Source organism: Spermophilus citellus (assembly GCF_964194105.1).
Source record: "Spermophilus citellus genome assembly, chromosome: 2".
NCBI lineage: Eukaryota > Metazoa > Chordata > Mammalia > Rodentia > Sciuridae > Spermophilus > Spermophilus citellus.
In genome coordinates this window covers 258,031,508-258,057,239 of record NC_138183.1, presented here as the reverse complement: position 1 = coordinate 258,057,239, position 25,732 = coordinate 258,031,508, and the positions used below count along the sequence as shown (strand labels likewise).

Sequence of the window (25,732 nt, the reverse complement as noted above, 5' to 3'; positions counted from 1 at the left end):
GTCCGTCAGCCGAGCGCGGCTGACCATTGGTTGCTCTCGGTCGCGCCCCGCCCCAGGGCCGCCCCGCCCCGCCCGGCTGCGGTTGGCTGAGCCTCGGGTCTGTCAGGAACCGCGGGCGGCGGGGCTTCCGGGAGAGTCTGGGAGGGCGGTGTCCCAGAGGGGCCCTGGGGCTGAGCTCCTGGAGGCGCGGGCCTGAGTTCCGGGCGCCGAAGAGAACTGGGGCACCGGTGCAACGCGGGACTATTCCGGGGACAGGCGGCAATTGCTGGGAAGACCTTGCCTGGGAGCCTCCACGACACCGGAGTGTTTGCCACCCAGAGGCCTCGGCGCCCGAAGGCGGAAGGAGAGTCCGGGAGTCGGGGAGAGGTGGTGCTGAGCCTCAGGAAGGGCCAGCACCTTGGACGCCCCGGGCTTGGATTCGAGGAAGGCTGGGTTTGCCCGGTGCCCCCAGGTGGCCGCGGGTCTGCCATCCTACCCCTCCCTGTGATGCTGAGGCCCTCACCCGCAACTTGAGCAGAGCCCCCCGCGCCCCAGGTTCCACCCTGCAGCATCTCAGTGTGGCCCATTTGACGAACTGACCCGCCAGTCCAACTCTAAAGTCACCGTGAGGAGGCGAAATGAGGTCTGCCCCCCCCCAACGCAAACACAGAGGTGCACTTGTCGAGACGCAGAAGACGTGTGTGTGTGTGTGTGTGTGTGTGTGTGTGTGTGTGTTTCGTACCGGGGATCGAACTCGGGAGCACTCATTGACCACTGAGCCACATCCCTAGCCCTATTTTGTATTTTATTTAGAGTCAGGATCTCACTGAATTGCTTAGTGCCTCGCCTGGCCCTTGCTGAGGCTGGCTTTGAACTCGAGATTCTCCTGTCTCTGCCTCCCGAACCGCTAAGATTGCAGGTGGGCACCACCGCGCCCGGTGCAAAAGACGTTTGATATATATATATTAATTTCCACATGTTATCCATAGGAAAGCCGAGAGGGTGTGACTCACAGGCCTACGCCAACCTGGGAGCGGCGCTAACGCGGCCCCAGGCTGCCGCCAGGGGTCCAAACCCCGCTCACGTGGAGGCGGCTGGGAGGCGGCTGACTGTGGGCCGGGCGTCCCTAGCCGGCAGGCTCGCTGACCCTCTCCCGCCGCCGCGGCTCAGCCGCACTTCCCGGGATCAGTGCCTGGCGGCCTCAAGGTATCCCACCCTGCAAGAGAGCGTGAATCTCGGCGCAAGCCCGCGTAGGCCACGCGGGGTCCGGGTCGCGTACCCGGCACCGGTTGCTAGGGGGCGGGGCTCAGCCGCCGAACCGGCTCGTGAATATTTGGGTATTAAGATGAGGCCCCGCCCCGTTGCCATGGCTCCCGGGCCCGCAACTCCGCAGCGGAAAGAACACCCGGGAGTCCAGAGAGCGCTGCGGCAGAGGGGCCCAGGGCCGCGCCCCCAGGGCCGGGCACCCTGCCCACCCTTCAGGTGAGAGCTGGTTGCAACCTTGCCATGTTCCTCATGCCAGGGGGAACCTGGGCCAGGTGGCGGAAGATGACCAAGTTACTGAGCCAGTGGGGGATCCAGCCACTGCCCCAGATATCAAATATGGCCTCCTGGCCACGTCGCCCACCACCCCTGGCTCTGCTAGGACAGAGGACCCCTGGTCAGGGACAAGAAGGGCCACAATCCCTGCCCCTAGACAGAAATTTTGCAGGCGCAGGGACCTACTCTGCTCTGGTGGGACCTACTCTACTCTGCCATGAGACCCGCCCCCCCAAGATGGAGGGGTGAAGGGGCCTCAGAGCTGATGAGTCAGGATCTGGCACTTGGCTGGGATGTGAAGAATGAGAAGCCCCAGGTTTCTAACTTGCAGGGCCTGGAGTTTCAGAGCGACAGGGCAGGCTGGGCACAGGCAGGACCAGTATAGCAGGTTCAGGTCAGTGCATTGACTCTGGGGACAGTGACTGGGCTGGGAGTATAATAGGGGTTTTGGTGCCACAACCTTCAACCACCAGGCCTTGGATTCCAAGGCGCTGGTACTCAGCCCTCCAGGCCTAGCTTTGGGCAGGACCCTGGGCTAGCTGCTCTCAGGCATAGAGGCTGCGCCTACAGCTGGCCGGCTCAGGGTGCAGGCCACAACACCTTATGGGGCGAAGTGGGGCTCCTCCTGCAGGCTGGGGCTTGCTCAGGCTAGAGATAGGTAACAGGGGAGATTCTTTAATTTTTTAATTTCCAAAAAGTGCATAAGCACATGTTATGGCTGCAAAGTCCATAACACTGTTTTATGGGTATATGAGTCACTGCAGACTGGGCCACTGATGCCCACAGAGCCCAGATGTCTTGTCCCAGAGGCTAACACTGCCTTCCATTACTGCTATCAAAGCCCAGCTGACCACTACTCCCCTGCTTCGGGGTATACTTGCAGACCCAAAGGAGAGCATGAATCTTAAATGTCCATAGAAAGTTAATAGATAAAAGCTGTGGTCAGAAGGTTTTAAGCCTTGTTTACTGATTCCTTCCACAGACATTTTAGTGCCCTCTTCCGTGCCCTGTGGACATAACAGGAGAGTGTCCAGCCTATGTGGGGTCCACATCTTATGGGCGAGGCATGCACTCACCTGAACAAACATTAAATTAGGAGGGCCATGGAAGGGTCATCAGAGAAATAAATTTAGGAAGGGCAGGCAGGGAGTGCAGGAGTGAGGGGTCAGTCAAGCCTGGATGGCAGAACAAAAAGGTAGCCAGGGAGAAGGACACTGAACATTCTGGGTGGAGTTCTGGCTTCACCCCAGAGATCAGAGTCTGGGGGCAGGCATAGTCTTCTGTATGTTTAAGGGGAACACCTGGTGAGCCTGGCAAGGGGCCTAAGGGCCAGGCCCAATTGATGGTCCATATCACCTTTGACCCTGCTTATTTCTGGGTGCTCTGTCTTTGGCCCAGTCCAGATGGGCACAGTGGCTTGGACAAGAGCCCACCTAACTGTTTCACAGGTGTTACCTAGGGACACAGGCCACTCCCCTGCCCAGGTGTTTTTGGCCCACAGCAGAAAGCAACTGCCTGTCGGTGGGGGTCAGCCAGCGCAAGGGTAATGGGGGATGCCTGAGACCCTGGTACTAGGCCAGGCTCAGAGACCATCAGATGAAGAAGGACCCACAGCCCAGGGCCTGGGGCAGCCTGAGGAGCCTGTGAGCAACAGCTTGCTGCTGGCTAGCAGGTCCAGTTCCTCTGGGCTCACAGCCCTCATGGGGCCAACACTCATTTCACGGACCCTGAGAGCACAGGCCTGGGCAAGAGGCCTAAGTCAAAGCTAAGGGAGGGACCGTGAGGCTACCAGGTAAAGCTGAGCCAAGCCCCTTAGGCAAGGCCAGGCTGGGACCCTGGTGGAGTAAAGGACCCGGCCACGGTTATGCAGGCGTCTCACTCGGCCTCAGGTAGGAGCAGGAACAGAAGGTTGGAGGCCTGCCCTCTGCCTCTCCCAGCAGGTTGGATGTGGATGGACCCAGCCTGGGATGGATCCCAGGGGCCTCGGCCACACACAGCCAGTGTCCATGTACGTGAGCTGAGTTGGCAGGGCCTGCACAACCCCTGCCCACAGAGCAGGTCCCTGGGCAGCCATGGGGACAGCTGCAGAGAGCAACTGTTGGAGCACCTGTCCCCTGCTCGACTGGTAAGTGTCAGAGGCCAGGAGCTCTGGCCACAGGGGCCTGCATAAGGTGACATCCTGAGCCCCTTTTCTGCTGATACCCAGCCTGCCCTCAGCCCAGCCGTTACAGCTAGGGGCCCTCTACCTTTCTAATCTTGGGACCTACCAGCCCCCAAAGCACCACCAGTCCTAGATGGCAGATGTTCCCAGGTCCTGACAGGCCAGGATTCTGTAAGTGCTTGTTGAGACCACTGTCCTGGAACCAGAGGAGGCTCCTCACTCCACCAGTGGGTGCTCTGGTGGCAAGACAGGCAGGCCATCAGAGTGGGCTCACAGAAGAGCAAGGTGCAGAGAATCAGGCATAGAAGGGGGCTGTGCCTGCAGGCAGCTGGCTGGACATGAGTGCCCCCACTGGAGTGCCTCCCTTGGGCAGTCTGGAGATGGTCTGTGGCCTGCTTTCCCAGGGTCAGGGCTCTCATGCCCCTTCCCAACCCATCAGACCTTTAGGATGAGATGGGGGCCATGCGAGTGCACTGACTGTGCCTGGGCATCAGATGGAGTCTTCTCCCAAAACCTTGTGTGAGGACTCACTGTTGCACCCTAACCCTGAGTTCTAGAAGATCTGCAGAGTCCTCTTGGGAAACACTGTATCTCCCCTATACAGGACCTCCTATGCATCATTGGCTACCTTGGGGGAGAGGACTCCCTCAGGTGTAAGCATCACCTGTCACCCAGGCCATCCTTCAAAATGACCTACAGGTCTACTCGTCCCTGAGGTTCCCACTAACCCCACAGCAAGTGGGGGCCCAGGATCTTGCAGGCAACACTTATATTGCACACACAGGAGATACCTTGTCGAGGAGACCCAGCACAGAGTGACCAGCAGGGGCCCAGGATGTGGCTCAGAGCTTGCCAGCTTGCCCACAGATTGTAGCCAGCGTGCCTGGCAGAGCTAGCTCCTGGTGCTTGTGCTTTGGGTCTGTTTGCAAGGTCTCCTTTACAGCCTCACCCCAAGAACAGGCCCTTCTCTGGCAGTGGCCTCCAACCAACCCCAGTCACAACCACTACTCAGGTCACATCTACTTGCACTCTGCCAGCCGGGCCATTGTTGGCCCGGATTAATGTGGTGATTCAGGGCAGTACATGTCACCTGCTCCCGTGGGCCTCTCAGAGCCCCACTGCCAAAGGTGTGAAGGAAACTGGAAGGAAGTGACGCCCCTGTTGGTATCTGCAGCGGGTCCTGGCCCAGGTGGACAACCTCCAGCTGGTGCGGGTGCTGGAAATGTGTGTGGACACCCGTGAGAGCAGCCTGGGAAACTTCGGTAAGCACTGCCTGTCCAGGGCCTGCCCTGCCCACCGGGGTCGAGGCCAGCCCCTCTGCGAAACGTCCTTCTGGCTGTGAAGGCGATGTTGGCAGACACCTTGGACGGTTGCACATTTCCTCAGGATCAGTCCCAGGACCCAGATCTGAGCCAGGCAGGGGCAGAGGTTTAGGCTGTGGTTCATGTTTCCACCCTGCCCTCAGAAGGACTCTGCTCCCACACCCATGCCAGTGTTGCCGAGTAGTGAAGGTTAAAACGTGCCCACCAGATACCACACCTTGGTGGCAGGTGCTCCCCCAACTTATTTTGAAATAATTCCAGATTTATGCTGGGTGAGGTGGAGCAGGCCTGTCATCCCAGCAGCTCAGGGAGCTGAGGCAGGAGGGTCGCAAGTTCAAAGCCAGCCTCAGCAACTTAGGCTCTAAGCAACTTAGTGAGGCATGTGCTTTATTCCGGCTAGGCTGTGTGGGATTGTGGACCCTCAGTGGTTGGGGAACAGAGTGCTCGGATCACCTGAAGCAGGCCCCACAGAATAGGGCCCACTGACAGCTAGAGGAGCCACCCTGCCTGCCCATCCAGGGTGCAGGGAGACAGCTGGTCAACAGTACCACCCCCACAGTGTGGTGAGATGCTCTGCCCAGAGGCTGGTCCTACAGCATTGAGGAGCAACGGGGCTGAGGGGTGCTGTGTCTGGGGAGGAGGCGTGAGTGAGGGTGGGCAGGGTGAGGGCCAGGCCCAGCGCTCCTCCTGTGACACACAGGAGTCCACCTGCCCAACCTGGACCAGCTGAAGTTGAACGGCAGCCGCCTGAGCTCCCTCAGGTGAGTAAAGGGCCTGAACCAGGGTCCTGCCAAGGCAGTGGGGTGGAGTGGTGATAAGGGCTGGAGCAGTGGTCTGTGGGGCTGGGCTGGGACAAGGACAAGTGGCCCAGAGCTCAGCCTCAAGCTGCTGGCTGCCCAGGGAGACAGGCTCCTGCTGCTAACTCCCTGTGTCACAAGGAAGGGTGATGGGACATTCTTTGGGGTGTGGGCTCCCTCCAAGGTGGGGGTGTCTCCCGAGGGGCAGGGTCTTTACTGAGGGGTCCCTGTTGAGAAGATGAGTCTGAACCCTGGCCAGCCCGGTTCCCCAGGGGCCGTGCCCCCTGGGGTCCTGTGGCCTCTGGCTCTTGGCCCTAATGCCTCAGCCCAGTGGGTCCAGGCTGGCACACCTGACTCTTCTCACCCCCATTTGTGGGAGGCACCTGCTCCGTGGGAATGTGGAGCACACCCAGAGCTCCAGGCCTGGGTCAAGGTGAGGATACTGGGTCCTTGGGCTAGCCCCAAGGTGCTCACCAACCCCTGAAAAGAGACCTTGACCTGTGAAGGGCTTCTGGCAGACACCTCAAAGCAACCCAGACTTGAGGGGCCTGGGACCCTGACCCCTCGCCTCAGCCCTGGGTGTCAGCTGCACTGTGAGGGCTGGAGCAGGGCAGGCAGCTGGTGAGCCTGGCAGGGAGAGCAGGTGGGCACAGCCTGCAGCCACCCTCCCTGAGGGCCAGAGCACAGACCACACAGAGTGCGCCACTCCTGAGGTGGGCCCGGCACACACCAGAGCTCCAGAACAGTTGGCTCAAAGGATGGCATTCAAAAAGAGACAAGCTTTCAGTTTTTTATCTCATTGAACTGGAAAGAACAGACCAGAGAAATATCTGGCATTGTTTTGGGGTTTGAGCAAAGGAGTTTTTTTGAAAATGCTGCCTGTCTTGTGTGCCTGAGCCCAGCAACTTAAGGCAGGAGAGTTTCAGCCAAAATTCTGGAAAGTTCTCCACATCTCTGAATTGGCTCCACATGCCATATCCAGTTATTTCCAGTTGAGATGATAAAGGTATTTATCATGCAACCTCACTGTTGCTTTTTAATTTTTTTAATTTTATTTATTTATACTGCTGTTTAGCAAATAGACATCAAGTAGAATTTAACAAAACATGCAAATATCTGAAACAGGGAAAGAATCAGAAGCTGTGGCCCTAGCCATGGCCCATAGAGCCAGCAGCAGCACCACGGAACAGGAGAGAGACAGGCAACCCTCCCCCAGCACACCTCGGAAACGGAAAACCAGTGAAGATGGAAACCAGGAAAGACAGCGCCAGTGACTTACAGCGAAGGAATCTGCGATGCCACAGGAACAAACGGGACAAGCCCAGGGGTTCCAGACCTTCAATCCTATGACAGTGCATTCTGTTCTTTGATAACTGCAGTGAAAAGTATAGTGACCAGGTCCAGGCACAGTGGCCATGCTTATCATCCCAGCCACTCGGGAGTCAGAGCAGAGGGTCACAAGTTCAGGGCCCTCCTGGGCCACTCAGGAAGACCCGGTCCCAAAATACAAGGTCTGGAGTGCAGCTCAGTGGTAGAGCAGCCCTGAATTCAATTGCCAGTCCTGAAAAAGAGAAAGAAAAGAGGGAAGGGGAAAAAAAAAAGCATAGTGACCCTTTATCAGATCTTGAAACTTGGCCAAATGGTGCTTACCAACTTCTACAGGTTGAAAATGAGCAGGAATTTCTCAAACAAACTGATTAAATAGGACCACTCTCTTGGGCGTGGTGGAGATGAAACATAAGCGTATAACTTGGCTATTGTAGCTCAGCCAACTGCAGCTATTGTAAACACCCCATGTCAGTATTATAAGGGCTGGAAAATAGGCTAGTTTTTTTTTTTTTTTTCCACAGCTAGGGACAAAACCCAGGGCCCACGCAGGCCAGGCTACCATTGAGCCATACCCCAGCACTTTTCATTTTCTATTTTGGGACATGGTCTCACTAAGTTGCCCAGGCTTGGCCTCAATCCTGGATCCTCCTGCCTCCTCAGTCTTCTGAGTTGCCGCGATGACAGGCGTAGACATTGCGCCTGGCAGCGGGAGATGATTGTAGTGTAGCAGTTGTCAGTTCCTCACAAGTTGAGAGAATTCAGCCCCAGGAACATCACAGGCATGAAGACAAGTGTCTTCGACCCGTGGGCTGCCATTGCCCAGCCTCTGGCTCAGCAGAGAGAACAGAGTGTTGGCAGGGCTCAGGCACACAGCTGCCACTGTGCGCTCCCAGGTGAGAAGCCAAGACCATGCTCAGGAGCTCCACAGGTGACCTGGGCAAGTTCCCTGCACCCCCGTGGCTCTCGCCTCCCTTCACTTACCCTGCGCTCGCTTTTTTGGGTGAATTCTGTCCTTCCTTATTGATTTATGGGAGTTCTTTGTGTATTCTGGGTGCACTTTAGACTTTGTAAGACTTTTCCCTCAGCCTTCATTTTGATTGGTCCCAATCTGTCAATTCTGGCCAGAGCTCTGGTCATGCACACCCCAGGCTGCAAAAATTCTGCTTTTTCTTCTGTCTGCTGTGTGGTCTCACTCTGCCTTTCAGGCCTTTAACCCAGTGAACTGCAAAGTCACCACTGACGGTGGCAGGAGGTAGGGACCAGCTTGCTTTCACTGTGTGGTGGGTCCGTCTGCCAGGCCACCTGTCGTTCCCTAACTAGAGTCCTGTCTGGTGCTGGTCAGGCCGTGTGTGTATGCAAACACCTGCAGGAGGTGCCAGCTGCCACTCCACTCCCAACGCCACACTGTCCTCCAGATACATGCCAAACCTCATCCTCACTGCCCTTCTAGTCCTGAATACTTATTCTTGCACTTGAATTTTACAATCAGTCCCTTGAGCTTACATACACACACACACACACACACACACACACACACACACCCATGCACACACTAATCTCTCTTATTGAAATTTAAGAAGATCAGGGCGGAGGTTGTGGCTCAGTGGTAGAGTGCTTGCCTAGCATGTGCGAGGCCCTGGGTTCAATCCTCAGCACCACATAAAATAAATAAATAAAATAAAGGTATTGTGTCCAACTACAACTAAAAAAATAAATATTTTTTTTAAAAAAAGAAATTTAAGAAGATCTGCATGCTAACATGGGGGTTATACATCCAACACACGGACGCTTCTCCACTCACGTGCTTTTCCTGTATTTTGGAAAGCATTTGAAGCCTCTGCTGGGAAGCCTGTGGGTCAGGGTGCTCTCTACCTGTGCACAGCAGCCTGCTTGGGGAGGCAAGGCGTCTGGGCTCTGCAGTGAGGGGGTGCCACAAGTCACAGTTCAGTCCAGCCAGAGGTTTGGCTCCCCTCCACAGGAGGTGTAGCCTGTTGCTGTGCTTGTCCCCTCATGGGGAAGAGGCTTCTTAACCCTGGTGGACTAGTGTTGCTGTGAGAAAGGACCACAAGCCAGAGAACGTCACAGTGGGCTGGAGGCCGGACGCTCAGCTCTGGGTGCAGAGCTGGAGGTGTGGGGCACTGGCTCCGCCCGGGCTGCAAGGGCTGTCTCTGCTTCTCGGCTTTGCTGGGACCCTTCTTCCTTATGCAGTGGGAACGTAACCCAACCTCTGGCTCCATCGTCACGTCGTCACGTGATGTGCGCCCTGCGTGTGTCTGTGAGCAGACTTCCCCTTTTCACAAGGACACCTGTCATGCTGAGAGGGGCCTTCCCTGGTGACCGCACCTTCTCTGTTACATCTGCAACCACCCTAGTTCCAAGTGAGGTCACCCTCTAAGGTGCTGGGGTCAGGACTTCAGCACAGGGCTTTGTTTTGTTTTGTTTTTTTAAGAGAGAGATAATTTTTTTAATATTTATTCTTTAATTTTTGGTGGACACAACATCTTTATTTTATTTTTATGTGGTGCTGAGGATCTAACCCAGAGCCCCACGCATGCCAGGCAAGCTTGCTACCACTTGAGCCACATCCCCAGCCCCAAGGGCTTTGTTTTTTCTATATTTTTGATCAGTGCATTATAGTTGTAAGGAGGGGTGCATTTGCTGTTACATATTGGTACATGTACACAATCTATCAATACAATTTAGCCAACATCCCTCCCCAACATGTCCTCCCTCCCTGTAGACCTCTCTCCCCTGGCCCTTCCTCTGCTGTACTAACCTTCCTTTGGTTTTCATGAGATCTGCCCCCCTCTTCCTTTTCATTTTTCCTCTCTAGCTTCCACATATGAGAGAAACACTCGGGCCTTGACCTTCTGAGTTTGGCTTATTTCACTTAACACAATACTTTCAAGTGGGCTGGGGATGTGGCTCGAGTGGTAGTGCGATTGCCTGGCATGCGTGCGACCCGGGTTCGATCCTCAGTACCACATGCAAAACAAAGACATTGTGTCCGCCGAGAACTAAAAAATAAATATTAAAATTCTCTCTCTCTCTCTCTCTCTCTCTCTCTCCCCTCTCTCTTAGTATAAATTACTACAATCTTTAAAAAAAAATACTTTCAAGTTCCATCCATTTCCATGCAAATGGCATACTTTCATTTATGACTAAAACTCCATTGTGTATATACACCTCTTTTCTTTATCCACCTGTCCATCGAGGGACACCTAGGCTGGCTCCGTCGTCTGGCAGCTGGGAATGGTGTGCGTGTGTCACTGTAGTGAGATGACTCTAACTCCTCAGGGTCAATACCGAGGAGTGGGACAGCTGGGTCACATGGAGGGTCCCTGCCTGGTCTTTTGAGGAGCCTCCCTACTGATTTCCACAGGGGTCGTGCTGATTCACAGTCCACCCACAGTGTAAAAGGGTTCCTCTCCCCGCATCCTCCAGCATGTGTTGTTCACACCCCTGATGGCTGCCCTCCTGACGGGTGTGGGACACAGCTCAGTGTGGTTTTGAGTTGCATTTCCCTAATTGTTAATGATGTTGAACATTTCCCATGATTTCTTGCCCATTTGTACTACTTCTTTTGAGAAGTGTCTGTTTAGCTCATTTGTCAATTTATTAATTGGGTTATGTGGTGTCAAATTTTTGAGTTCTTTTTAATATTCTAGATATCAATATCTGTCAGAAGAGTAGCTGGCAAAGATTTTATTCCATTCTATGGATTCTCTCTTCACATTCCCAACTGTTTTCTTTGCTGTGCAGAAGCTGTTTAATTTGGTGCCATCCCATTAATTAACTCCTGAGTTTTAGGGGTCCTGTTGAGAATGTTGTTGTCTGTGCTTAAAGGCTAGAGTGTTGACTCTATGTTTTCTTTAGGAGTTGCATAGTTTCTGGTCTAATTTGAAGGTCTTTTGATACACTTTGGGTTGATTTTTGTGCAGGGGGATAATCAGTCTTCCCAGCACCCTTTATTGAAAAGGCTGTCTCTTCTCCAATGTATGCTTTGGGTACCTTTGTAGAAAATCAGATGGCTGCAGTAGTATGGATTTGTCTGCCTTCTATTCTGTTCCATTGGTCTATGCCAGCACAGGACTTTGTGGGACATTCACTCAGAGCAGAGAATGTGCCCGTCTCCTGGGAAGAGTAGGCAGAACAAATCCCAGCATTCTTCCTCATGCCCTGTGCCAAGAGCCACAGCACACACAGTGCCCACTCCAACCACTGGCAAGGGAGTAGGCCTGTGACTGCAACAACCAGAACCCCCACACTGGGACAGAGTTGGGGGGCCCAGTTCCTCTAAAGCAGCATCTCCAGCAAGCCAGGACTGAATGCATCTTCACAGCACAGTACGAATGGCATTTTGAATAGAGTCTTGTTTCTGTTGTATTTTTGTTTATTGCAAATATAGAGAAATGCTATATTGACTTAGAATCACTTTCAAAAATCAAAAGAAACAGCCAAGCATGGTGCACACGCCTTAATTCCCTGCCCCTCCCCCCCAAAAAATCAATAGAAGCACTTTGTTTGTCTTGATTGTGCTGTATTTGACAGTTTTGCTGAGCTCCTGTCCTCGTTCCCACATCTGACCAATTCATCTGGGGCTCCTGTGTGACCCTCGTAGCAGCAGCAAATTCTGTAGCTCTGGCTCTCCATTCCCGTCCCAGGCTCTGGATGCTCATCTCCAGCCAGGCCATCAGAACCGTGTTGACAGTGGCACAGCAGGTCCTGGCTGGCTCAGGGTTGTTAGCACAAGAAGACTGGGCAACCTTCACAGAGCAGCCAAAAACCTTTATTCAGGAATGGAGTCATGGTTCTTTTTTTTTTATACCTTTATTCCATTCTTTTATTTTTATTTTTTTTATTTATTTTTATTTTTTTAGAGAGAGAGAGAGAATTTTTTTTTTTAATATTTATTTTTTAGTTCTCGGCGGACACAACATCTTTGTTGGTATGTGGTGCTGAGGATCGAACCCGGGTCGCACGCACGCCAGGCGAGCGCGCTACCACTTGAGCCACAACCCCAGCCCGAGTCATGGTTCTAATGGACCCACTCTCCTGGTGGAGAATGAGCCTCTGAACAAAGGGGGCACTGGGCTCCTACAGGTCACGGGTGATTTATTCAGCGGGTCAGTCTGGGCACTCGGGAATTGGGGCTGGGGCTGGGGCTTCGGGGTCGGCGGCCAGCACCTGGAGAGGAGTTATCTTGGAAGAGATGAGTGTTTCTAGAGACTGTCACTCTGGGTTTGAAGGAACACTTCTCCCGGATTGCTCTTAGAAGAGACAAAAGTTATCAATGTATGCCTTTCTTTTTCCCTTCCTTCTCCCAGGCCTCACTAGTTTGGGTTTTTTCATTTTCCATATCTAATAAGTGTGGCAGGGGACACATGACCCCAGGTGAAACTGCCCCCCAGGCCACGGGTACCCCGAGTTCTCTCAGTAGATGTAGTGGTGGTGATTTATCCTAGCGCCCACATGGACACTACTGGACTGTGCTGAGTTGTTTTAAATCAACTGTAATGTTAAAAGGACATTGACTGAGAAGTTTCGCATCTATTTCCATAAGTATTGGTTCTTTTATTTCCTACTACTGTACTTTTCTGGTTGTGGAATCAAGAATTGACTCATGAAGTGTCTCTTCCTTTTTTTTTTTTTTTTGTTGTTGTTCTTATTAAAGTTGCTCTACTATATTTTATTACTGGATTAAACCCAGGGCCTCATGCATACTAAGCAAGTGCTCTACCACTAAGCTGCATTCCCAGTCCCCCTTTAGTTTGAGGCAGGGTCTCGCTAAGTTGTTGAGGCTGGCCTCAAACTTGTGATCCTCCTGCCTCAGCCTTCTGAGTCCCTGAGATTATAGGTGTGCACCATCACACCCAGCCAATTCCTCTATTTTTTGAAACTTCTTGAATGAAAAATCATCTTAAAATATGGAAATTATCTATTACAGGATGCTTTTAATATACTTTTAAAATTGGTTCAGAGCTAGAGATTCCTAAATGACATGGGTCTAACCCCGTTCTCTGTCACTGCTGCTTTTCTAGTGCTCAGAGCTGCTGGACATGCCTTTTCATGTGGCCTCTGCTGTCTCACATTCCGGCTGGGGCTGTCATCATGCTTCTTTTTAAACTGTCTGGATTTATTTTTTCTTATTGTTGGTCATTTGTAGAGGTCTGTCAGGAGAACCTGCTTTGGGCTGCCCGTTGTCCCTTGTCTCTGTATCTCTGTGTCTCTGTGTCTCTGGGGCTCCTGGGGCTCCTGGGGCTGGGGCTGGGGCTGGTCCAGCCTCACTCCATCAGACCTTCCTTCCTGGGTCCTTCTGTCTCTAGTGCCCTGAGCGAAGGCTTGGCTCAATTGCTCTAACCCTCCTGGCCTTTTGATGAATCCATTCAAAGACCTGGATTTCTCTTCACTTGCTACCTTGGGCAGGACCCACAAATGGCCTATGTTTTACTTCTTGTCATTAGTTCGAAGTATCTCATAATTTTCCTATTATTTGATCCAAGTTGTTCCCTGATGTTCATTCCTTTATGACAACAGAAGTCATGTGACCACCAGAAAAAAACAAGGTCACCCACAGCCACCCACCAGAATGCTCTGAACCACAGGTCACTGCAGGCTCTGAAGGGGTGGACCCAAGCAATAGAGCTCCCAGGGATCCGGACAACCAGCCACGCCTCAGGAAAGGCTTGTAACCTGGAAGATGTACAGGTGGGGAATGCAGTTCACTGTCGATGAATGGAGTTCAGAAGGATCGAGAGAGGGAGATAGAGAAGACTCATGCACAGGTGAATTCCTGCAGAGATGAACTGAAACAAGAAAACAGAAAATATCATGTCAGGAATTCAGGACACTTGTCAGAAGTAAAAGCAGTCTTTCGTCTGCAGTTGGAGAGGAGGGACATGTGCAGCACTGGCTCTGAGAAGCATCCTAAATGAAATTACTGGACTTCCAGGCAAAGGCAGGAATTTGGGCAGATAAGAAAAACAAAGGTCAAGTTGCGTGTAAAGACAAAAGTGAGTCTTTCCTCAGATTTCCCCATGGAAACCCCTGAAGCCAAAGAGGGTGAGAGGAGACCCCTCCCACTAGGCCCATGCAGGGCAGGCTGCAGCCTCAGAGGGAACCTGCCAGGAGTTAGAGCTGTGGAGTCTGAGCCTCCTGAAGGAGGCAGCTGGCACAAATGCCAGCAAGGGAAGAGGTGATGGAAAAGCCACTTAAAGCAAAAGACAGGACCAACAATGGATTTACAACTGAAAGAGAACAGAGCAAGTGTGGGCATCAGGAAACAGAACACTGCAGGGAAAGAAAAACCCGACAGGACACAGGGTGGGCGAGGCCTCACGAAGGGGAGCCAGGAGCTGGAGGAAGAGAACACAGCAAGTGTGGGCATCAGGAAACAGAACACTGCAGGGAAAGTAAAACCCTGACAGGACACAGGGTGGGCGAGGCCTCACGAAGGGGAGCCAGGAGCTGGAGGGAGAGGCACGCAGCTGCCGAGGTGCGGGAGAGTCTCGCTTGTTCACAGAGAGCTCCACACTGAGGAGGCCTTTTCATGGAGAGGAAGGGAACAGACCGGCACTGCAGACCCTGGAGGAAGAGCGTCCCCTTGGGCAGAGCGGCAAGTGTGGCTCCAGGTGGCATGTGGGCCCCTGTGATATGCTGCAGGGCTGCAGCAGAGGCTGGACAGGAAGGGATGGCAGCAGGCACAGGTAGGGCTGGGTCAGGCTGTCCAGGGTGGAGGCAACTCCCTGGGGCCAGGCCCAGACCCTCCAGTGGTCAGAGCAGGTGGGGGACATTCTGACCATGCCAGAGACCAGAAGGGGCAGACAGGGAGGGGGACTCTGGAGCCCCTTCCTCAGTCACAACTGTTCCTGTGCTTAGGGGGAGCCAAACTGGGGGTTGGGCTGGGCAAAGGCCTTCTCTGGCCAAAGACAGGGCCCTCCAGTCCAGGACAGACTGACCGTCCTGCCTTGCCTTCTGCAGAGACCTCGGCACCTCTTTGAGCCACCTGCAGGTGCTGTGGCTAGCTCGCTGTGGCCTGACAGACCTGGATGGCATTGGCTCCTTCCCCGTGCTAAAGGTGGGTCTGCAGCATCTGGGGTAGGGTTGGGCCCGGGTCAGACCCAGCTGAAGTCCCCATGCCAACCCAGGAACTCTACGTCTCCTACAATGACATCTCGGACCTGAGCCCGCTGTGCCTGCTGGAGCAGCTGGAGGTGCTGGACCTGGAAGGCAACAGCGTGGAGGACCTGGGGCAGGTGTGCAGCCTGCGGCTGTGCCCACAGCTCACCACACTCACCCTGGAGGGCAACCCGGTGTGCCTGCAGCCAGCCCCTGGACACTCCAACAAGGTGTGCGTGCTGGGAGGGGCCCACGGGCCAAGGGCCTCTGTGTCCACTGCATCCCAGGGCTTCTTTACCATGAGCTCCACCTTTTGTATCACTGGAGGCCTGAGTGCGGCCAGGCTACCTCCTGAGCCATTCCACCAGACCCCACGAGGATCACACGTGCATGTGCCGTGCCACCCAACCCATGCCCACAGCCTGTGGGGTACGTACACAGGTCACCAGGAGCCACCCAGACCACTGCCCCCCACAGGCCCACCACACCAGGAGGGCGTGCACTCACGTAATGGGCCTGTGTGTGCTCTGCGTGAGCCTGCCACACACACACCACAGGCCTGGGGAGCACTAGACCCTCAGGCCCTGACCCCACCCTGCCCATCCCAACGACTGCCACGTGGTGGTGCTACTTGCTGGGACCAGAATCCAGCCAGTGCACAGTGGCTGCTCAGCTGAATCAGAAACCTGAGCCCAGCGCAGCTTGGTGGGCCAGAAAGCATTGCTGGACTCTGGCATGGGTCTGGAGAGTGAAGTCACGTCCTGGATAGGCGAGAACTCAGTCCCTGTTGTCCCTAGGGTCCAGCAGGGTCACCCTGACCCCTCTGTCCTGCCCCACAGGGATCTGGGGCTCCAGGACACAGTGGCCTAAAGGGCCTAGGGACCCACGCCTGAGGTCCCCTCCCTCTATACTGTAGGCACCCCAGGATTACAACTACAGGGTGGAGGTGAGGAAGCTCATCCCCCAGCTACAAGTGCTAGATGAGGTGTCCACCATGCACACTGACCTGCCTGCCACCCAGGAGCTGAGCCAGGACTGGCTCATAGTGAAGGAGGCCATCAAGGAAGGCCGAGTGCTGGACAGTTTCCTCCCCCGACAAGGTAGAGCAGATACCCCCTGGAGACCTTGCCCTGTGCCGCAGTACCCCACTCCAGGAGAGGCCTCCCCTAGACCCCAGGCCTCTCAGAGGTGGATAGCTACACCTTGTGCCCTCTCCCAGCCTTAACCCCTGGCCCCCAGAACATGCACATGGGCCTCCAGGCCAGGATGCTGTCCCTTTGGTCAACACCAGCGGGCCTCTCTATTTATCAGAGAGGGAGGAGGGTCTGAGTTTGAAGGAAGGGACCATCAGAGGCCAGGCTTAGGGCTCAGAGATTCTTAGGGGTGAGAGCTGTGTTCCGTGGGCTGGGGCTGGCCAGCTGGCATGGGCCCTAGTGACCTCTGTTTCTGACCTTGGGCAGATGTTTCCCATGGAGCCATTATCCAGAGACTTGATCCAGCATTCTCCCTACCTGAGACCCAACCCTGGGCCCTGTCCCTGCTGGTCCCTGGGGGCGTCCTGCCTGAACGCTTGCTTCCCAAGGACATGGCCCCAGAAGACCACACCAGCAGCCTCACTCATGGTAACTGACCCACCTTGGCCTGACCCCACATCCCCCTGACCCCAAAGCAGACCTGTCACATGCCCTCTCCTCCAGGTGCTGGCCAAGTCCTCTGTGGGAACCCCACCAAAGGCCTGTGGGAACGTAGGCGTCAGAACCAGGTACACCTTCCACCCTTCATAGTGGGTGGGGACCATCCCACCATGTACCAGCATCCAGAGTCCGTCCCCCACACAATGGACCATCACACAGAGCCCCTCCTGCACTGGGTACCAGGGTCCAGGGCTCCTGGTGTGTAATATCCCTGGCTGCTGCCAGTCCTAGGCCAGGGTTCCCAAACCAGCTCTTTTCTTCCTCAGGACTGGGCACCCTTGGGACAGCTACCTCCATTCAAGTCACATCTGGCCACCAGCCCCTCCACCCCAGGGCCTGGCCCTGCAGACACCTGTGACCTCCTAACCATGGTGGGGCTTCAGGCCTGGAGGGAGCTTAGCCTGTGGTAAGTGCTCCTCCCCTGCCCAGTCCTCTCAACTGTGCACCCTTTCTGTTGTGGGGGGTTGGGCTTGGGCTTGGATGCCTTGACTGTGCAGTCACTGGACCCCAGATGATCTGAGTTGGTCACAGAACCCATCTGGCCCAAGAGGGTCTGTAGCTTCCCTCTCTCCCTCCCTCAGTCCCCAGCCCCACAGGCAGATGGAGTCCCAGCAGGAAGGGGCTGCAGCCCCCCAGGACCCATGGAGGGCCCCTGAAGAGCAAGAGGACCAGACTGGACCCAAGACTATCCCTAGTCCCATGAGCCTGGCCTCAGGTACTTTCCCCACAGGTGGGTGATCCACTTGTCAGGTGCTGCCCACCTGGGGACAGGAGCCCCAAACCTCAAGATCAGCCTGTGTAGGTATGGCCCATTCCTTAGCTGGGCTCTGGGAGGCCACTGGACCTCAAGGCTGCCTGGGCTGGATGAGAGAAAGTCCTTCCGTAAGGGGTGTGGACCAAGTCCAAACGAGTCCACACCAAAGAAGGAGGCATACTAGGTGGGGACACAGGTGAGCCAGGGCCATCTACAAGCAGATGTGCCACTGGACATGCCCAGTTCTCATGGCCAGCAGTGGGAGAGAGTCCCCCAGGCCCTCTGGGAGACCAAGGCAGGGAAGGACCCCCACCTCACCCCAGACAGGACCCCTGCTGGGCTGAGGACATGCCGAGTCGAGCCAGGCAGTGCCCTGGCAGAGGGACCCTGGATTCAGAGTGCCCAAGACCCAGGCAGAAAGGCCCTAAACCCAGATCAGCAGGCAGACCTAAGGAGGGACAGGCAGGGGCAACAGGAGCAGAGACTTAAAAGTCAGCAGAGCAACTCTCAGGGTTGGGGACAGGCTGCCCTCCATGGGCTGGGGTTGATACCCAGGCAGGGTGCCTGAGATAGCCAGGAGGGAACCACAGCTGACCACCCAGTGGACAAGGACGGCAGGGCTTTAAGGAAGGCAAGCAGGGTGGCCAGAAGGAAGGGTAGCTGGAGTATGAAGTAGGGGCAATATGGGACAGTGCCAGGTCCAGGTGGGCACTGGGTGACCCTTGACACCTGCCTCACGCTACAACAGAAGATTAGGAACTGGCCTGAGGTCATTAGCCTGTGAGCCGAGCCTCAGGAATTAGACCCAGATGACCCAAAGCCAGAGTCCAGGCTTTGTGGCCTCTTTGCCTGCCTAAGAGGGCTGGTCTAAGCAAGATGGCTGGGGGACAGAGCTTCCCTGAGGAGCACAGGAAATAGGGCAGAAGGGGTGGCATGGGAGGGGGGTGCTGCCACCTGTGGGGGCCACGGTGGGCACTGCAGCCTGTGGTGCCACCTCCCCCAGCAGGCCATCACCTACCCACCTCTAGACTGCAGGACCACAGACAGGTTAGCCTACTTGTCTGGCAGGGCCTCGCTGACATGCTGCCTTGTTTCTTGCTTTCTAGAGCATTCCAGAACTGTGGGCTTTCACCTGATCCCTTCTGCTCCCAAGTGCCCAATGCCACCTGACTCTGGAAGCAGCTCCCCCAGGGGGTCTGCAGTCCTGTCTTTCAGAGGGCGAAGGCTCAGAGCACTGGACAGCCTGTGTGGGAGCCCTGGAGGTAACCTCAGGCCTCAGTGCTTGAGCCCAGGGGTACCCAGACCCAAAGCCAACAGGAGACCCAGCAGCCAGACATCCAGGCCTCTGCTACCTGCTCCACCTGAACCCTATCACCCCCACCCACTCCCTCCCTTGGTGTAAGCCCCCACCAACTGCCAGGTTCACCTGGACTGGGGCCAAGGGGTGCCAGTGAGGTCATGGGAGCCCCAGAAGGACTCTGTCTTCATAGACCCTGGAGCATCTAGGCAGGTGTGGGGATGGAGGGTGGGTCTGGCCCTGAAGAGGCCCCTTTTGGTGCAGAGGAACCTGAAGTTGGGACCAGTCAGCAGGTATCAGAGGCCAGAACAGACATTAGGTCCAGGTAGGGAGAGCCCAAGCTCCCCATCACTGCTCAGCTGCCCACCCTTCCATGGGGCCTAGCCTTCCCAGGAGAAATGGTCAAAGGGGCAGGCCTGGTAAGAGGCAGACTGGGCTAGGTGGCAGGACCTGGAGCTGGGCTCTCCAGGAGCCTCCGGGCTCCGAACCACTCTCTCCACTGATGCAGCCCAGGGTCCTACCTGCTTGCCCTAGGCTGCCATGGGCAAAGCCAGGCCTCCCATCCCTGGTGGATTTGTGGGGTTTCCCTTGAGAAGCTGGGAGGTGCAGGTCCCTCCTCTTGGGGCAGGATGTCCCAGAAAACAAGAGAATCATTTTCGACTTTCAGGTTTACAGAAATGCAGTTTACTTTGTAGGCAACATTGGTTCAATAAATTATGCAGCTGGCACTGCTGCCTGGCCCTGCCGCCTTACACCCGTTGGCATGTGTCCACAGTGATGGGGGGACAGCTGAGGAAACGGAAGCCATACCTACTCTCAGCTGTGCTCTGCACTGAGAGGGTCACCATGGGGCAGCTTCGGTCCACATTTTTCCGGCACACCTGGGGAGCATCAGGGCCTGAAAGCTGTGGGTGGAGGTGTGGGTGGGGAGGGATAGCTGGCATGCCAGTGGGAACCAGTGTCTGCCAGGGACAGCAGGGCACGCACTCACCCGGACCTTGCACTCCTTCCTGGTGGGGCAGTCCTGGGGACACAGCCCAGCCTCTGTTTGGGACAATGGCTATGGGGTCAGCCCAGCCCACTCGCTGCCCACTCACCCCTCCCTCTGGGCTTGCTCACCAGGGATGATGGGAGGCAGGAGCTCCAGAGTCTTAGAGTGGTTGTCCTCTGGCCTCGTGGGCACCTCTGGCAGGTGGAAAGGCCGACAGGTGCTTAGGAGTGGCAAGATATCCCGCATCCTGGGAGGCAAGGGGGTGTGAGGCCACAGCCTGCCAGGAAGAGGCTCATTAGAGGGATTCCAAACCTGGGGAGGTACAGGGGCTTGCAGGGGTGTGCAGGGGTCCTGGGTGGGGGCTGGCGAGGTAGGTGTTGATAATGGAGAGTACTAGCCCAGGAAGTGGTTCTAGTGGAGGCCAGGCCTAGAAGGCAGAAGGTGGGGTGGGGGTCTCCTGAAGGGGGTCGCGATGGGTTTTGCTGGGACAGGATGGAGGGACTCTTGCGGTGCCCACCCAGGCCTCCGCCGCCGGGCGCCGGTCTCCCGCACCCGGCTTTTCCCCGGGGGTCGGGGTCCGCTTGTGTCGGGGCAAGGCCGGGCCTTCGAGAGTGGGAAGCGGTCAATGGACCAGTCAGTGTTGTCAGTGAAGATCCTTGAGCCTGAAGTCACACGGTGTGGAGTCTGGTGCTCACTGAGGACCTACGGGGCCAGCAGGGGCAGCTCTGTTACCCTCACCCACCAGGGCCCACCCGAGCCCCTCCTGGGCCTGGGCCGGCACGAACCTGGCCGTCGGGATTCAGGAGGAGAGTCAAGCAGCCCAGGCTGGGGTGGAACAGGCCAGCGTCCTGGCCCAAGGACAAGGGCGGCTGCTTCTTGGTGCTGCTGGTCCCCTGGCCCCACACCTGGGAATGGCAGAGGGCACTGGTTGAGGGGCGCCGAAGGCAATAACAGGGTCAGGTGGGCTCACGGACAGAAGGGCCCACCGTGATGTGGTGCTGTGGCGCCAGCAGTGTGCCGGGCGGGAAGCGGTACAGGCACACCGGGAAGCCGCGCTCAAGCTGCTGCAGCAAGAAGCCCTCCAAGTCGACTGTCTGTTCCAGCGACTCATTAAGGACGCGGACGAACTTCTCTCGTGGGCTGACTGCCACGATCTTCAGGCAGCAGCCAGTGGGGCTGGGGCGGGGAGGGGTGCAGGGCAGGGCCTGATGAACGGGCTCCGCCGACCTGGACAGCTGCCCGGAAGTCCTGTCTGGGCGTCCCCCTCACCTCAGCTGGTGACTGACACGCCGGTGGTCAGGGGCTGTGCAGGGATCCTCGGGAGTCTTGCTGGGCGGTTGTGAGTGGTTTTTCAGGAGATCTAGAGAAAGGAGCCCTTTGGGGGAGGGAAGCCCTCACACAGATGTCCCATGGGGATGTGAGGCCAGACCAGGCCTACAGCAGGCGGGGTCCAAGAGGGAAGGGAGCAGCGCCAGAGGTCAGATCCCTGGCAGGGGAGATGGCTGGACCCTAGGGACTAAAGGACCTGGTTTAGGGATCTGGAGGAAGATGGGAGAGGGATATAGGAGGATGAGAAAGAGATGCACCCCACTCCACCTTCCGAATCTCCGCCAAAGCTCCAAGCCATTGTGGGGATCTGCTCTGAAGATGCCAAATCTTCTGACTGGGGCGGGTACCCTGATGCCTTCTGCACTCCAGAACGCACAACCGGCTGGCAGCTGCTAGAGTCAGAGCCAGCACCTCCGGAGCTGCTGGTGGCCATGCAGGGCAGGGAGCTCCACTCCAGGTTCTTGGGATGTTTCTCCAGGTGCTCGACAGAGGAATCTGAGCCCCCTTTTTCCAGTGATGGGGACTGCTGGGGCTGCCTGAGGCCAGGCTCTGGTCAGTGGATGCTCTGGCTCCCAGGCACCGGCTCTACCCTTTTCCGGCCTCTCAAAGCATCAGGCAATTCAGCTTGTGCTCTGGGTGCCCAGGACCCAGATCCAGCTCATGACAGGCAGTGATGACCCAGGAGCCCCTTCCCTTCATCCCTAGTTAACTCTAAGATCAGAGCTGAGGCTTGGAGGGATTACATGATTTGTCTGGGGACACCAAAGGACAGAACAGGTACTTGGTCCATTTCTGCCAAGACCACCCCCCATTTCCCCTGGCCCCTGGGGAGTTGGGCCCAGTGCAGTTACTTCTGCTTTGTGCTGGAATCACTGAAGAGACTGGGGTACCGGAGGGCGATGCTGTTCCAGTCCATATCCTCCAACCGGAAACCCTGGTCAGAAAGTAAAAGCTTGAGGCTCTGCCCTCCTGCTGGGCTCCAGAATCCTGGTCAGGCATGTGGAGTCTTCACATGGGGGGTCTTGCTCACCTCTCCAGCAGTGGGAGCCTCATTCTCAGAGAAGTCACTGAAATCCCTTAAAGTCTCTGCAGTAACCACCTGCAGGAAGGGACCACAGAGACTGAGGATTAGCTAAGTGGTAAAGCGTTTGCCTAGAATGCACCAAGATCTGGATTCAATTCCCAGCACCCATCCCCCAAATGAAATGAGGAGCTGGGGGAAATCACCCCTTCCAGACAGTACTCCTCCCTCTTTGACCTCACCAGGGCAGGTTTGGTGGGAAAAACTGCAAGCCAAATGATTCTTCCCGGCAGAAGTAGCCTGAAAGGGGCAGGCTTTCAAGGCAAGCCAGAAGCACCAGCAGAGGCACCTGCCTGAAAGAGCCATACTGGCCACCCTAGGAAGTTCCAGGGACGGCTTGTGGGCCTTGGGCACTGGCTCACCTCCACACTGCCAGTTTGGGACCGGAGTACACGACCCACCCAGGAGGAGCAGGCCAACTGCAGGAGGCAGGACTTCTGGAAGGCCTGCAGCTGGGCTTCTAGTTGCTGCAGCATGCTGACAGTCTGCATCAGCTGCTCCTCTAAGTGCTCCTTCTCCTGCTCAGGAGCCACCAGGTTAGGGGCCTCTTGCAGCCCCACCCCCCCCCAAGACCATGCCCTGCCTACTTCCTGACCCCACCCCCTCACCAGCTGGGCCTGTTCCTTCTGTGCTTTCAGCTCCAGGGTCAGCTTCTCCACCTGTTCCTGTAGAAACTTGTCTGGACTGTGGAAGCTCCTGGAGGAGGGGCAACTTCTGTAGCCCCACCTCTGGGTCAGCTGGGGTGAGGTCAGGTGAGCAGCAAATTAGGGGTCCCACTGCCATCATACCAAGGGCACACAGTGCAGCCAGCCAGAGCAGGGTAGGTAAGTCCTGACCCATCTGGACAGGGGTCAATGGCTCAAGATTAGGGTTGTTAAATTTATAGGACAGGGCTGGGGATGTGGCTCAAGTGGTAGCGCGCTCGCCTGGCATGCGTGCGGCCCGGGTTCGATCCTCAGCACCACATACCAACAAAGATGTTGTGCCCGCCGATAACTAAAAAATAAATATTAAAATTCTCTCTCTCTCTTAAAAAAAAAAAGAATTAAAAAAAAAAAGTTTATAGGACAGTAACATTCAGGGTTTGGGTGGAGCATCAGCTAGGTAAGGACTAGGGCCAGAGGCCAAGGTCCAGGTAAGAGTCGAAGTAATGGTTGGAATTGGTGTAGGACAGAAACCAGGAATTAGGATGGGACAGAAGTTGGGTTGGGCTGGTGGCTTTGCTGCTGACCTCTCAGATGGAAGTCCTGACACCTCCTGCAGGATGTGACAGTGCCGGGCATGTGGCCCATTTCGGATGGCCCACCTAAGCGCTTGGATCTCTAGTTCTCGCTGCTCCCACAGCAGCCGCAAGGTGCGGGGGTCCAGTGCTTCGGGGGCTAACCTGTAGTGCCAGTACCCCTGTTGATCAGGCCTGGCCCTCTCGTTGTTCCTGCCCAGAAAACTGGCCATCCCTCCCTTCCTCCTTACTGCAGGTGGACAGAGGCCAACCGTGTGGAGTGGGTCTTGGTGTTCTGGGGGAATGGGGGAACCACTGTGTTCCAGTTGGAAGGTGTGCCAGTTGGAAGCCCCAAATCACCGCTGACTGGCTCTCCATCTGCTGGGGTTCGTGGCTCCTGCTTTTCTTCAGATTGCTGGCCAGACTCCGGGGCCATTCTTGATGTTTCTCAGGAGCTGGGAGAGATAATAGGGCTGAATGTAGCTTGTGTCCAGGTGTGCACCCTATAGGGCTCTCCAGCACTGCTGGTTCATAGATGTTCACACTCTGAGGAGGCTATGTGTGTCTACCCCATAGAATGAGGAACTGCTAGTCGTGTGGGTATCCTAATATGTGTTTCAGGCCAGGGAGCAGGTCACTCCCAGACAACATGTTTCCACATTCCCTGTTCCTCCTGTTTCCCTTGCCTAGACCAAGAGTCAAAGGTTCTGGTCCTTTGCCTGTGACCCTCAGTTGTGTCCCCAACCATGAGCCTTGTGCCCAGCACTTACCTGAGGCCTGGGCTCCTAGCAGGCCTGGGGAGAGAGGATACTCTACTGTTGCCATGGATACTGGCACTCAGAAGGGAGGGGCTGTTACCAGGAACCTCCAGGGAGAACCAGGTCTAAGGCCTCCATTGAGTTCTGGACTGGTCAACCTGGGGAATGTGAGAGGCTAAGCTGGGCAGGCCTGGGGGACCACATAGGACCCCCGCAGCCCCTCCCTAGCTGGTGGTGACTAGTGAGTAGTGGGGACTCTGGTGCCCTGGGGGGAGACCAGTCTGGGTGTGATATATCCCGAGATGTGGAGGTGAAGGAGTTGAGGATGGGGGATGAAAAGCCAGAGGAGGGGCTGTGACGGAACTCTAGCCTGCAGAGGTACACCTCCCCCCAGCCTCAGTGGCTGACACTTCCCTAACTCCCAAGCTGGAAGCCTCAGCTTCACAAGCATCTACACACACACACACACACACACACACACAGACGGTCCCGCAGGACAAGTCAGGCCCAGAGGTGGGGCACCTATCACTAGTACCTTCAACCTTCCCTCCGGTGGGGCCTCCCCTGCTGAGCAAGGAAGGGAAAGGTAAAGCCCCCACGCAGCGACTGTCGGACTGGGGCAGAGTGGGTGGCCACGAGGTTGAGTTGCCCTGGCCAACACCTGGCATGGGTTCGCCCAGCGGGACAGCCAGGGAGACATGGAAGAGCGGCTTCGAGCCTGCTTAACTGTGGGGGGAAGGCCTGGGCGCCCACCGCTCAGGAGGGCAGTGGGCCTCGCTGCGGCCGGAAAGGAGCCTCAAACAAAGAGACCCCAGCCTTGGTCCCAGGCGGCCTCAGGGCGGCCTGCTCCCGCACCAGAGCTAAAAAGCCCACCAGTCTGTCTTGCCCTCGGGTCTCCACCTCGTTCCCGCGCGGGCTCACACTCCCGTAACTCCAAATCCCAGGAGCCACCGGCCTCCAGGGAGCACGGTCGGAGTGGCCCAACCCCTTGAAGAGAGTCAAGGCAGGAAGGAGCGGCTCCGGCCCTTCTGCCCTGGGGCGCATTCCAAAGCTGTGTGATCCCAGGCCGGCGCCGCTCCCTGGAAGAGAACCTGCTACACCAGGAGGCCGAGGAGGAAGTCGGTCCGGGAGCTGGGCCTCACACCTGCCCCGACGGACCGCCCTCGGATCCCGCCTGCAGACGCGCTTCCGCGGGGTTTGCCGGGCCGGGTGCGGTAGCGCCGGGGTACCACCTCTCGCCCCGCCCACACCTGGGCGCCGCTGGGGCCGTGAGCCAATAGGGCGGGACGGGCGGAGGCAACCAATAGGAGTGGGCGCGGGGCGGGAGGCACGCGCCGCGGAGCTAATGGGGGCACAGCGGGGCG

At 56.3% G+C, this 25,732-nt stretch overlaps 2 protein-coding genes across 2 annotated transcripts; one reads left to right on the top strand and one right to left on the bottom strand.

Annotated features, from left to right (window-relative positions):
- The first annotated feature begins 112 nt into the window (after positions 1-112).
- LRRC56 (leucine rich repeat containing 56) lies at positions 113-19,733 on the top strand. Its single transcript, XM_081275285.1, is given in 14 exon segments — positions 113-651; positions 3,456-3,643; positions 4,854-4,941; positions 5,702-5,762; positions 15,108-15,204; positions 15,275-15,475; positions 16,162-16,345; positions 16,706-16,867; positions 16,943-17,007; positions 17,206-17,345; positions 17,521-17,669; positions 18,800-18,941; positions 18,943-18,976; positions 18,980-19,733. Coding segments are annotated over 14 exon segments (1,713 nt in total). The 5' UTR covers positions 113-617; the 3' UTR covers positions 19,148-19,733.
- On the bottom strand, positions 19,228-25,543 carry LMNTD2 (lamin tail domain containing 2). Its single transcript, XM_081275295.1, has 16 exons — positions 24,904-25,543; positions 24,381-24,526; positions 23,862-24,065; positions 23,623-23,775; positions 23,000-23,087; positions 22,754-22,909; positions 22,341-22,409; positions 22,162-22,244; positions 21,578-21,846; positions 21,251-21,341; positions 20,968-21,157; positions 20,767-20,886; positions 20,499-20,683; positions 20,110-20,258; positions 19,982-20,034; positions 19,228-19,895 (listed from the first exon to the last, which is right to left on the bottom strand). The coding sequence occupies exons 3-16, from the start codon at positions 24,044-24,046 to the stop codon at positions 19,740-19,742; spliced, it is 1,947 nt and encodes a 648-aa protein (XP_081131421.1). The 5' UTR covers positions 24,047-24,065; positions 24,381-24,526; positions 24,904-25,543; the 3' UTR covers positions 19,228-19,739.
- Positions 25,544-25,732: the final 189 nt, after the last annotated feature.